General features: G+C 48.9%; 1 protein-coding gene across 2 annotated transcripts; it reads left to right on the forward strand.

The window, feature by feature from the left end:
- The first annotated feature begins 19 nt into the window (after positions 1-19).
- On the forward strand, positions 20-12,676 carry strn4 (striatin, calmodulin binding protein 4). 2 transcript variants are annotated; one of them, XM_047035632.1, is made up of 17 exons: positions 20-450; positions 4,541-4,644; positions 4,812-4,885; positions 5,342-5,420; positions 5,578-5,763; positions 5,953-6,130; positions 6,281-6,437; positions 7,646-7,741; positions 8,051-8,169; positions 8,318-8,493; positions 8,903-8,950; positions 9,047-9,168; positions 9,296-9,463; positions 9,589-9,729; positions 9,854-9,955; positions 10,052-10,138; positions 10,316-12,676. In XM_047035632.1, exons 1-17 carry the CDS (start codon positions 163-165, stop codon positions 10,483-10,485), a joined length of 2,295 nt encoding a protein of 764 aa, XP_046891588.1. In that variant the 5' UTR covers positions 20-162; the 3' UTR covers positions 10,486-12,676. The 2 variants fall into 2 exon arrangements, with proteins under 2 accessions (XP_046891588.1, XP_046891589.1); XM_047035633.1 differs by having other exon boundaries at positions 9,857-9,955.
- Positions 12,677-13,640: the final 964 nt, after the last annotated feature.

Genomic DNA, 13,640 nt, shown 5'->3' on the forward strand with positions numbered 1-13,640 from the left:
AGGTTTTTGCTGCTTCTTTAAGCAAATCCTGCTTTCTACGTGAGAGAGGAAGAAAGAGGGGAAGGCTTGCTAGAGTGGAAGTGTTGGGTCTGAAAGGGACGGGGTTATTATTCTCGCTGCTTGTTTCCACCTCCTTGTCCTGGCTTGAGCTCGAACGGTAAAATGGAGGCGGAAAGATCCGGCGGAGTAGCGGGAGGAACGAACCAGAACGCTGGAGGGAGCGGCGTGGGGCGCAATCCGAACGGGCCGAAATCAGGACTCGGGCAGGCGACAACAACAGCGGCCGCGGCGGCAGCAGCAGGGGCGATGGCTGGATCGTCGCAGCCTCGGGAATCGCAAGACGGGGACGCAGGCCTATCGCTTCCTGGGATCTTGCACTTTATCCAGTTCGAATGGGGACGATTCCAGGCCGAGAAATACCGCTGGGAAGCCGAAAGGGACGAACTCAGGGTATTTGTTCATCCATTTATTTTGACATAATAGGCACTACGAATGCATGCCTTGTTTGGAAGTCGTGACCGCTCCTACATGGATTAACTCAATCTATAAGAAAACTAGTGCGTCCGAAATATTGTCTAGAAGTGAATGATACCAAGGCGTTGGTGGCGTGGCTGCTGGACAGAACCGCTTGTTATAAGATAACCTTATATTAATATCCACGAGAAGCTTGATGTAGTGACATTGTCAGAGCAAGTCTTAACCTATCAAAGTTTTAAGTTGACCATGGGAGCTTGATCTGGCTTCATCCTCGAGGGCAGCCTATTGTTGAGCCGTCCCAGTTAGTATGGTAAGCGTTCAATGCGATGATGCTGCACTAGGCAACTAGCTGTCTGGCACCTTTTGTACCCCTATCTCGTTCAGCTTTGAAGAAGGCGTTAATTGGAACGCGGCGGATCACACAGGTGATGGTGTTAATAAGATGGTTGTCTGGCGGCCCTAACAGTTAGTTAACGTTGTTGAAACGAATAGCTAGTTGATTCAGTCTGTGGACTATTGTCCACTCCACTTTATGATCGGATCATTGTCTGTTTTCCTCTGTGAGACAACAGTAGGTCACGTGACTCGCTGTCAATTACAACTCGGATCCAGGAGGGCGATTGCTGTTATAGACCACATTTCGTAGACACACGCACACTCAGTCACGCGAGATAATCTGAAAAAATAGGCTAATGACGTAATGCGGTTCCAACTGTACACATGCACACACACTGTTTCGCATCTTGAGTGCAAATCATGTTTCTCTCTGCTCTCTCTCCTCTCTCTCTGTGTGGTGCCCTGTCATCACACACAGCATGTGACTTGTAATAACCAGGTTGAATTATAGATCAACCATACACGTGGGCATATTCCTTATGTGGAGAATCATATCAGTCCCTGTTCAGATGCTGCGGCCTGCTTGGCGCTTCAACCTATATGTCCCTATAAATAGAAGGCACATGAAATATAAATGAACAACATAAGAAAGCAACTCCCATGCTCTTATAGAGGAAGGGGGGCAGAGGTGTGTCATGGAGACCATCACTGTACAGTAGCTGTTTCTCAGCTGTGTGTGTGTGCGTGTGTGTGTGTGTGTGTGTGTGGTGGGGTCAGAGGGGAGGTTACAAGCCCAATTAGCTGCATATGACAGAGAGAGAGATGGAGTGGAGAGTGAAAGAGGAGCATCTGAGCGCGCCTCGTTCAAACAGAACAGTGGCCTAGCTTACAGAACAATACCCCAGTGACTGCTAAAATAACAAAACTGCTTTGTGGTGCACACGCACACACACACGCGCGCGCACACGCACAATCAAGGATGGGCATCCATGGATTTTGTGGCCAACATATCTGTATGAACATATGTGGCCCCACCATGCCAGTGGTGTGTTATAGGGTCATGTGTCATGCTGGCTTGTGAAGCTTCATACGCACACAGGACATGACACACCAGTGTTCTGTCACTACTCTGTGCACATGCTTGTGACACAATTGGTCACCATCTCTCAACACTGTTATGAGTCAGAAACACACACGGCAATCCTCTTACCGAAGGTCATTAATCCAAGTGGAAATTATTCCTGGCATTCTCTACAATGTGACATGTCTGTGCTCATGTGTGTGACAGAGACAGACAGGGCACAGTTTGTTACTCTGTACGTGTGAGCGCGAGGGTTTGACGGAGATAGAACAGGGGACAGTGTGTTACCGTGTGTTTAGGTGTGTGTTTATGGGAGAGAGGGAGTGTGTGTTTGGGAAAGAGCGAGGTCGTTAAAGAGGACATCTGTGGTACTGTGTCTCTGATGACAGGCTGGCATGAGGCCCCACCCCTTTCCGTGTCAGGTGTGACATCCCCTCAGGATCATGTGACCACAGGCTAGTTGACAGGTGGCAGGGGCCACCGCCTCCACACACACAAACACACCTATTCCCCTCACACACATGTAGTCCTACAGTCAGTTCTGTAGTAACTGCACAAACACACACACACAGCTCTCTTCTATCTCTGTCCCAGAAAAGTCCTGTGCTCTACTTGTTGGCCTGTGGTGGATCCCTGAGGGAGGGAGGGATGGCAACAGGACAGGGGAGATGATAGCTGCCCTTGACCCTGTTCTGAGAGAAGGAAATGGGGGAGAGGAAGGAAGAGAGGGAGCATGAGCGAGAACGAGAGAGAGGGAGCATGAGAGGGAACGAGAGAGAGGGAGCATGAGAGGGAACGAGAAAGAGGGAGCATGAGAGGGAACGAGAGAGAGGGGAAGAGGGTGGAAGGGACGGAGGGAGCATGAGAGAGGGGAAGGATGCTAAGGGAATACTGAGTGGTTGAACGGGTAAAAGAGGGAAAGAGACAGAGACACCAACATGAGGCAGACCTCTGGGGAGATACCCCCAGAGTAGAGAGAGCCCTGCTGAGAGATACTCCCAGAGTAGAGAGAGACCTGTGGAGGGATGATAGCAACATGAGCGAGACACGTCCTGGGAGATGCCAACACAGGGGGGAGAGAAGTTCTACTGTGGTGCTCCTTGACTGCAACACCTGGGGTTCACCTGGCTGACTGAATGTTAGCTGGCACTGGCTGACTAGTTGCTGTGTGTGCACGTGTGTGTCTCATTCCATGCAGGTCAGGGGAAGCAATTTCAGGTAGTGTGTAGAGTAGACCAAGCAAGTTATAACATGCTCCAGAAGCAAAGTGTGACAGTGGAAGGGATGGTTATCTGTTATCTAGAGCCACTGGAAAGTTCTCTGTGTGTGTGTGTGTAATTGAGAGAGAGAGAAATCAGAAGGTGTGTGTGACAGGTTATAGCTTGTCTGTCTTAGTGGACCTGAACTAGCCCCTCACAGTCCTACCTGTAAATGATAGAAGGACATTCCTTACATCCCTCTGGTTTCTGTCTTCTCCATCTCTCCCCTTAAGCCTTTCTCTCTCCCAACAGCTTTTCAGTTTGTCTTTGTGTTTCTCTCTTGCTGCCTCTGTTCTGTAGTCATTCTTATATGGGCTTGTAGGCTTGGCTTTATATGCAGCTGCTACTGTAGTTTATGTTTGTGTGTGTGTGTGTATGCAGGCTACCGTGCATTTTTGCTGGGTGAGTATCTTCTCATGTAGACCTGAGTGGCCAGCCCCATGAGGCAGCATTTTTAGACTGCTCTACTTCCACAAAGCTTAACACGCACGCACGCACGCACACACACACACACACACACACACACACACACATGAGAAATGGACTGTGAAAACACATCAGGGGCACTACTTGGCAAAGCAAGAGAGAAAGATGAAGATGAGCGTGAGAACAGGCATGAGAACGAGGGAGACAGAAAAGGAGAGAGAGAGAGAGGGGGGGGGGGAGGGGGAGGGGGAGAGAGGGATGGATAGCATGGGAGCAAAGATATGAGAGAATGACTTTGTCTCCCCCCGGCCTGGCTGTGCTGCAGACACATGCGGAGGTCCCTCCACACAGCCCTCAGTGTGTCCTCTTTACACTGAACTTTGTTGTGGTAGAATCGTCTCAAATCGCAATTCCTTTACATGTCAGTCAGAACACCAGGAAACAAAGAAGGATGGATAAAGGGAAGAAAGAAATGAGGGATGGAAGGAAGGAAGGCTGGCTGGCTGGCGGGAATTAAAGGAGGAAGGATGGCAGAATGGAAAGGGGGAAGTAGATGTGAATAGGGCCAGTAGTAGCTGACTTGTTTTTGCTCCTCTTCTTGTGCAGATGTGTGGTCAGAGCCTGGTCAGGAGAGCTTCTAAATACAGAGCTGGGGTTCTCCTGAGCACTCCTGACCACACACCCGCCCACCACAGCCCTGTACTTAGCCTGTCCCCAGAGAGCTGCGGGCCAGTCTGGGTTGCTGCCTCACTCCGCATGCCCTCAACACTGGAGGATGAGCCTGCACCGTGTGTGTGTGCGGGCGAGCGATTCAAGTGTGTTTGTGTGGCTTTGTGTTTGTGTGTGTGCGTGCTTTTTATGCCATATCATACATGACTGTCACTGTTATAACATTCACATGCTCTCTGTTGCCCTTCCTCCCCCTGCCCCCCCCCCCCCCCCCCCCCCCCACCTCACCCAGGCTCAGGTGGCGTTCCTCCAGGGCGAGAGGAAAGGCCAGGAGAACATGAAGCAGGATCTGGTCAGGAGGATCAAGATGCTGGAGTATGCCCTCAAACAGGAGAGGTGAGACAGAAGCACACACACACACACACGCAGTCTGTGTTGTGCGCTCCCTCACACAAGGCCCCTCTGGGACCTCCAGCCTCTCTGGTGTGTGGTCCTGATGTCCCTGTCGTCAGAAATACGAGTGGTGTGACACTGTCTTCGTGTGGTGGCTTCTGTGATTACAGGTCCAAGCATCAGAAGCTGAAAACAGGGAGTGACCAGAGTCCAGAGGACAAGAGACCAGAGGAGGCCGAGCAAAGTACGACACACTGGGAAGGGTGGAGGAAGCATGTATAAGGGAACAGCCAAGGGTGGAGGAAGCAAGTATAAGGGAACAGCCAAGGGTGGAGGAAGCATGTATAAGGGAACAGCCAAGGGTGGAGGAAGCATGTATAAGGGAACAACCAAGGGTGGAGGAAGCATGTATAAGGGAACAGCCAAGGTTGGAGGAAGCATGTATAAGGGAACAACCAAGGGTGGAGGAAGCATGTATAAGGGAACAGCCAAGAGTCTATAAAGGGCCAAAGGGTGAATCTTATTCTACAAGCATGCTGTATATAAGCTCTGTGGATATCTTCTTATGTAAGATATCCTTATGTAAGAAAGTCCAAGGCTCATTTAGTTCCGTCCCATTAATCAGCCTATTTCAGGAAGTTGTAACTAAGATTGACTACAGTCTAATTCTCTGGTGTTGTTTGACAACTCTGTGCCACAGTACCCAATGGGCCTGCAGAGACTGACTCTGAGCCAGCCAATCAGATGTCATGGAAGGAGGGTCGGCAGCTACTGAGGAAGTAAGGCTTGTGTACACACACCTCTTAGGCCTAGTCACAACAGGGGATAGGCAAACAGTTCGGTGGGTGGGTGTCATCTTTTGGTGTCATCCTTGTTGCTTCTGTACATGGGAAGCTTTTAACTGTTAGTATAATGTGTGTGTGTGTGTGCTCGTAGGTACCTGGAGGAGGTGGGCTACTCAGACACTATCCTGGACATGCGTTCTAAGCGGGTCCGCTCTCTCCTGGGCCGGACCAGCCCAGAGGCCAACGGGCCGGCCCCGAGCGAGCCCCCCCCAGACCCAGAGCCCCTGGCAGGGGGGGAGTCTCTCCTGGTCAGACAGATCGAGGAGCAGATCAAGAGGTGACGCACTGCTCGCTCACACACACACACACGCGCTCCTAAACTCTCACAAATGCTCATGTTCGCCCGCGAACACTCTCACATGTACATACACACACACACGTATGCACTCAACACCACACACACATACGCTCAAATACATCCTCTCAAACCTTTATGTGCATGTGTGTGTGTGTGTGTGGTGTGTAGGAATGCAGGGAAGGAGAACTCCAAAGAGCATCTTGGAGGCTCAGTGTTGGACAAGATCCCCTTCCTGCACGGATGTGAGGATGACGATGAGGATGACAGCGACGAGGAGGATGACTTCCAGGGCATGGGCACAGACTGCATCGACGGCTCCCGAAAGAACAAGAAGCCTCGCGTCAAGGTCAGCCTGGACTTGGAGTTTTCACAGAGAGAGAGAGAGCAAGAGCGATGTTTTGGGCAAATATGATGTCTATAATATGTATTGGAGTATATATCCTCTTCTCTCCATACTTACTCATTGAATATCTCTATCTTTCTGTGTCTCTTCCAGATGGGTTTGGAGCCTATGACCACAGAGCTGGACCCTGAGGATGATGAAGATGAAGATGACTCGGAAGACGCCCTCGGCGAGTTTGACTTCCTGGGCTCGGGGGAGGAGGGGGAGGGGGCAGGAGAGGCCCGCATCTCCGGTGATGGACGGGAGCTAGGTACGCTGTTGCCTTAGCAACAACCACCCGCCACCACCACCCCCACCACCACAACAACAACAACAGCAACAACAACAGCAACTACTACAACAGCAAACAACCACATCATCATCAGCATCTTTCCGTCCTCTCGTCTGTATAGTTTTCTACCCCTCTTTCTCTTCCTCCCTTCCTCCCTGCATTCTCCTCCTCCTCTGTCCATTCTTCCCCACTGTCTGTTTTTATGAAGTGGCGTGTGTAAGGCTCTTCCAGCTCTGTAGCGAAATAAAACCATTGTCTTTGTCAAACTCTTGCCTCTCCGTGCCTGTTTCACTCTGTGAAGATCTCTCGCTGTGGTCCTCTCTTCCTCATTCTCTCTCTCATTTTCTGTCTCTCTTTTTCTCTCTCTGGGTTCCAATGTGTCATGTGTGTCTTTTGTTGTCCTATTTTATGTCTTTCTATTCATTCTTCTTTTGGTCACCTTTCAAAGCCCCTGGCAGCCATTTCCCCCAGCCCCAGAAGGAACCTCTCATTCTTGAAGTTGGAGACTGGGGCAGGGTGAACACAAACACTGATTATTACCCTCTCCTCATCTCTTATGTCAAAAGACGATTCGAGTAATACACTAATTCCCCTCAGTGTGCTTATATAAGTTCAGACAGGCCCAACAGGTTCAGATTCTCATCCTCCATAAGCAAAGCTCCATCTGTGCTGCCAAACCAGGTAGTGAAACATGTTGTGCAGTATACGGTTGTGTTTTATGGATTTGTCGTAGTGGTAATGCCTAATACGGCCTCATGTAGTTCCTTAGTTGACCACTAGAGGTGTCATTTCTCAGGTGGCGTCTATAAATGTGTATAGATGGCTGCTGGAGGCTTTAAGGAAACTCCCCATGCCGTTTCATCCGTCCCACATTTTTTTTTTCATTGTTGTTAGTTTTTTTGTTCTTTCGTTCACTAAATGTTCTGTGGCTCTCTTTCTCGCCCCTCTGTGCACTTTTCCAACCCTGTCCTTGTGGAAGAATGGCTTGACCTTTTTTCTCTCGACACATCTTCTTCTCCCCCCTCTCAACCTGTCCGCTGTCCTTCATCTCTCTATTTCCCTTTCTCCTTTTCTCTGTCTCTCTTTCCCCACCCCCTCCCTTCCATCACCTGCTCTGTCCTCCTCCTCTCCCCCCTCTCTCTGCATGACTGGGTGTTATGTTGTGTCTCTCCTCTGGGGGGCTCCAGAGGACCGTAGGAACCAGCTCCAGGGCATGATGTCGGACTTCCCCCCCAAACCCTCCCCGCCCCCCTCAGTCTCGGGACAGTCTCGCTCTGGCGAAGGTAAGGCCCCTTTCTCCTCCTGCTCCCCTCTTCTCCTCCCTCTCTTCTCCTCCTCCCTCCCCAAAGTCACTCTTCTGCTCTCAACCCCCGTCCGGTCTGGACCTGGGTGGGTCTATGTAGGTGTTGTTGTCAGGCATGTTTTAAGCTCTGTGATGCAATCCTGTGATGCATTCCTTTGTGTCTGTGTTGCTTTCTAAAGAGTTTGTTTGAGGCAGGCCAGTTGTGTGTTAGCCGATGCTCTAATGTGTGTGTGTGTGTGTTGTACTGTAGGTATCAGTGGATGTGTGTGTGTGTCCTCCCGTCCCCTAGGTGGCGCTCTGGGTTTTTCCTCTGACGTCTTCATCCTAGATGCCGTTGGGGGTGGAGACATGAACCTGGGCGAGCTGGCTGACCTTACTGTCGCCAATGACAACGACCTCTCCATGGACGTGAGTTCACAATGGCGTGTTCTATTGTTCACATACTCTCTCCCTCACACACGCAAGTCCCTCATGCTGTTCTTTTCATTGTGTGTGCGTGTGCGTGTGCGTGTGCGTGTGCGTGTGTGTGTGTGTGTGTGTGTGTGTGTGGTACTAGATGCAGGATAACCGGGAGGAGTTTAAGAAGACGTGGAACCCTCGTTTCACCCTGCGGAGCCACTTTGACGCCATCAGGGCCATGACCTTTCACCCCGAACACCCGGTGCTCATCACAGCCTCCGAGGACGGCACGCTCAAGCTGTGGAACCTCAACAAGGCCATGCACTCCAAAAAGTGAGAACCACACACACTGCAGGAGGACCTACTAGTAGGGCAGGATGATAGAAGAATGTAACAAGTACAGGTACATTGACAAACGGGACAGAAACCTGAAAGGGATGTTGGGTAAGGGTCCATGGCAGGGTCAACCAGCTGAGTAGATGGGGTGGGTAGTAGCATGACCGGAGTAGCTAGCTAGGACAGTGTTGTAGCAGTAGCAGCTAGTGTGTTGCAGCTGTTGCAGTTAGCTAACATACTGTCGTAGTTGTGACTGTTAGCTAGCACACTGCTGTAGCTGTAGCAGCTACTGTGTCGTAGCTGTAGCAGCGACTGTGTCGTAGCTGTAGCAGCTACTGTGTCGTAGCTGTAGCAGCTACTGTGTCGTAGCTGTAGCAACTAGCTAACTAACTGTGTTCTCCTGCAGGAACGCAGCACTGGATGTTGAGCCCATCTACACGTTCAGAGCACATAGGTAAGTTCATACCTTGCACGGACACACACACCCACACACCCAAATGCATATGTAGTTAGCTTCTGTGTACTGACCTTCTTTGTCTTGTGTGTTCAGCGGGGCAGTGCTGTCTCTGGCCATGGGGGGTGACGGGGACTTGTGTTATAGTGGAGGTCTGGATGGAACTGTGCGCTGCTGGAAGATTCCAGACCTGAACGTTGACCCCTATGACAACTACGGTCAGTTTCTCTCTCGCTCTCTCGCTCTCTGATTTGTCAATGTGCTTTACCAAGACAGCCATAGTCATTCTTTGTCAAACCCCTGTGTTTCTTTCTCTCTCTCCTTCTATCTTCCTCCTTCCCTCAGACCCAGGTATAGAGAACAGTGTGCTGGCAGGCCACGAAGACTCGGTGTGGGGTCTGGCGTACTCCGCCCCCCTCCAGCGCCTGGCGTCCTGCTCCGCAGATGGGACTATCCGTCTCTGGGATCCACAGAACTCCTCCCCCTGCATATCTGTCTTCAACAAGGAAAGAGGTATGTGTGGTGAAGATACGTGAAGCAATTTGGCTTAAAAGAACTTGGCTCCAAATTCATTTCAGATTTGATAAGGGTTATAAGTATTTCTATTTTCTCCATCATCCCTTCATCCTCTCCTCCAGAGCACGGCACGCCGACATCTGTGGCGTTCGTGACCCCTGACCCCTCCCAGGTGGTTGTGTCGTTTGACGGCGGCGAGACGCTGCTGTACGACCTTAACACAGAGCAAAGCATCATGGTCCTGGAGACCCAAACCAAGGACGGTGAGTCGCAGGGGATTCCGGGTCACAACACAGAATGTTCCGGAACATTGGAATCAGAAGTGCTGTACAGAGTGGACCATAAATCTTGAACTTGTCGTGTGTGTGTATATGTGTGTGGCCCCAGCAGGCAGCGAGCTGATTAACCGTGTGGTTAGCCATCCCTCTGAGCCCATCTCCGTCACAGCACATGAGAACCGCACTATCCGCTTCCTTGACAACAAGACAGGTGTGTTTGTGTGTGTGTTTGTCACTCATTTAGGTTGATTTGTATTTTTCTGGGATTCCTTGGGTTAACTGTGTGTGTGTGTGTGTGTCTCTATAGGTAAAGTGGTCCACTCCATGGTCGCCCATCTCGATGCAGTCACCTGTTTGACCACGGACCCTAAAGGCACTTACCTAATCTCTGGGAGTGAGTACCTGGCCTCGTTTTGGTTTGCTTGACTTCATCTGAATGAGAAGTTATTGAAATATACAATCACTGAAAGATGGCATGAAATAAATAATCACAAGATGACTTATGATTATAGATGATTTAAAACCCAGTGCAGGTGGGCTGATTCTGCCGTGTGCATGTCGCCCCCTGCAGGTCATGACTGCTCGGTGCGTCTGTGGATGCTGGACAACAGGACGTGTGTCCAGGAGATCACCGCCCACAGGAAGAAGCATGACGAGGCGATCCACGACGTGGCCTTCCATCCCTCCCAGCCCTTCATCGCCAGCGCCGGGGCCGACGCACTCGCCAAGATCTTTGTCTGAGGAAGAAGAGAAGGAGGAGACAGAGGATGGGACCATGCCATCATCATCATGCTTACATGCCAATGCAAACACGTAAACACACTTTTTTCTGAGACACATGCTGAAACACGTACACACACACACAGACCGAACTGTGTCCTGCAGCCCACTGGTTGGGTTACCACAGGACTTCATTTCCCCATCCTTTTTTTAACTTGCTGTGATACTACTAATCATTCTGCTTTTCAAAAAACTCACTGGGCTGCTCTGTGGTTGATTAGCTAGGTCTGGACTAGACCGCTCTGCACTACACCACTCTGGTATGTTCCCTATATCAGCCAGTTGCTATGACACACAGTGCTTTGGAACTGGTGACACTAAGCATGCCCGTGCAGACCAAAACCTACACACATGCACACACACACTATACTTCCTTGTTCTGTTAAAAGCCTGTTTTCGTTTTAAGAAACACATCCGTTGCAAACCTGTGTGTAAGTTCCTCAACACTGCTCAGTGAGGCAGCGAGGGCCGTCAGTGATACCCCATCACCAAGGGGAAGCACACATCTCCAAACCCTCCAGTGCTAGGTAGTTAGCTGGTCAGGGTGGGTAGGTTAGTCGTCTGGATGGATAGTTATGCTAGTTAGCCAGGATAGGTGTGTGTTCTGAGAAGATTCCTTCACGGTGTATGGATAATCAGCTTTACTTTCATTCTCTTGGACCAGACTGAGTTGAATGGTGTTCTATGGGCCGGACATTTCATGAATGTATGTGTGTGTGTGTCTGAGTGCTTGTGGGAAAGATGGCTTGTTACGCTGTACAATATGACTTATAAACAGTCTTTTCTTTGCTTCTGAAGATTCTAGTCTTATCTTCATCATCATCACTATTATCAGCACCTATTGCGGAGGGAGTGGGGGAGGGAGAGAGGGAGGGACGGAGGGGACTGAACACTCCTACAGGGAACTCATGCGGTAGGCAGGGTGTGGGTGTGTCTGCTCACAGCACTAGTCATATATTGGTGCTAAGACCATATTAGTCTGAGTCTAAATCAGGGACCTGTGTGTGTGCTCTGGTTCCTCTTCCTGCCCTGCAGTGGGCAACAGTTGCCCTGGAGTATACCTCCTAGAGAGTTTAGTGGTAGGAAACTGTTGTCCGTGCTGTGTCAAAGGAGAATGTGAGTGGGGGAAGTCCAGAGGCCTTCAGTATAAAAGCCCTCAGGATTGGCCTGAGACCTTTTCAGAACTATTTTAAAACATACATTTAAAACATGTTGGAAATGCTAAGAGAGCAAATAACAACACTAACCCCCCCACTCCCCTCATGGAGAAAATAAAGAGAGGAGAGAACTGAGGTCGAAGCCTGAAGCCTGGGCCCCAGAGGTCAGGGGTCAAGTGTTCCTCGGTAGCCAGCCCCTGGGGTCCTCACAGGTCATTTGAAAGTTTTCTGGTCAAGTGTCATTGGGCAGCTTTGTAGCTATGGAAACAGTCTACTCACACATATACACTACTCTGCTTTGACAACTTTCTAAGAATTGACAAATCATTGTGACAAATCAAACAAAACACGAAAATTAAGAGGAAATTCGAAAGAAGAAAGACTGTTAACGGTGATAAAAGAGAAGACGCCATCATGATGTAAATGTCAGTTTTCATTTCATATGTTTGCATTTATTTTGATTTTAGGTTATGATTATTAAGGTGTAAGAATACTGTATTATTCTATTCTAAGTGAATCATTCTTTTTTGCTAGGCTTAGAACTTGCTTGTGATTGACAATGATGATGTATAACTTGTAAAAAAGGAAAAAAAAAGGAAAAAAAGGAAAACCAAACCAAACATTTGGGAAAAGAAGAAGGAAAACCCATGAGTAGAGCAGTCAGAGGCAGGCAGGGGCTCCAGTGTGTTTGTGTTTGTATTTTTTTTTATAGCAACTTATCACTGTGTGATATTTTGTACATCATATCAAGCTGTATTCCAACTATGTACTCTAACTACAAGGATAAGAGACCTGCTTTTTATCAATATTGTTTCTATTATTATTATTATTATTTTATCTATTTTTTGAAAGGCATTCTAGCTTGTATCAAAATGACCTTATTCCCCCCCTCTTCTTCTTTGGTTTTGTTTACTTTTCGCAGGTCTCCTGTTGTCTGTCATTATTAAGAAAAAACACACAAAAACAGAAAATAAAAGAAAGTTTTTGTACAGTGAGTGCTGGTGAGGCCATGCGTGTTTTAATGGTGTTTGAATCCATTTCCACTTTCTCCTTCCTCACGCTTCAGTAATGTAGTGCAACGTCGAGTCAAACAGGTCTCCTGATGTAAATACCCTAACCTATATTCAAACAGCCCTACCTGATGCTCTTCAGGGCCCTATATTCTAGCACCATACTGGAATCCTCTCAGGGATTTCCCGAGTTAGGTTCAACAGGTCTGGATTGCTTTACATCACAGACCTCAGTCTGGCAATGATGTCAACTGTTTAGAAATGTATTTGGAATGTTATTAGCACTGTCGGGGAACACTGGAAAACACTTGTCATGTTCTGTGTGGCAGGCCTGTCTGGTACTGTTCCTGGGTCAGTTCTGTTGGAAAGTGCACTAAAGAAGTTTATTGTTTTCCTAAATAAACTTCCTCTAGTGGTAGATATGAGCACTGCAGACTCAAATTAGAAGTTACAGTTAATAAGAGAGACAGGATTGTTGTCCTATTTCAACTATGTCTTTTTAACGGGTTAGCCTCCTAGTCATTCCATGATAACAGAGTGGGCGGAAGAGTTTACAGTTAAACAGGCTCTAGGGAGAAACCACACAGGTCAGTCTGGTTTACTCAAATAAGGCTTGGTCAAGGGTGGGATCAGTCAAATGCATGCTTGTGGTCACCTCAGAACCAGTAGTTAGTGTCCTGTTACACAGGAACCAGGCACACCACTCACTCCAGGCACTAATGGTGCACTGGAGTTCCCCAACTGAACATGCTTGTTACCACAGAGGCTGGGAGAAGACACACACACATCCATGCACTGAAACACATACACACACATCCATTCCCACACACTGACACAAAGGGAGACGTGTGACTCTGCCAAGAGGGAATGAGAGAGGAGCTAAAAAAAGGAAAACTATTGATACAGAAACCGACTGAAGAGGGGTGTTGTTAATAGGAGGGAAAACAGG

Source organism: Hypomesus transpacificus, chromosome 15, assembly GCF_021917145.1.
Source record: "Hypomesus transpacificus isolate Combined female chromosome 15, fHypTra1, whole genome shotgun sequence".
Lineage (NCBI taxonomy): Eukaryota > Metazoa > Chordata > Actinopteri > Osmeriformes > Osmeridae > Hypomesus > Hypomesus transpacificus.

Excerpts from the sequence above, each read along its gene's own strand:
- strn4 (XM_047035632.1), top strand. The coding sequence starts at position 163 with ATGGAGGCGGAAAGATCCGGCGGAGTAGCGGGAGGAACGAACCAGAAC. Across the intron at positions 8,951-9,046 it reads TACACGTTCAGAGCACATAG|CGGGGCAGTGCTGTCTCTGG; the intron begins GTAAGTTCATAC and ends TTGTGTGTTCAG. Across the intron at positions 9,956-10,051 it reads CTTCCTTGACAACAAGACAG|GTAAAGTGGTCCACTCCATG; the intron begins GTGTGTTTGTGT and ends GTGTCTCTATAG.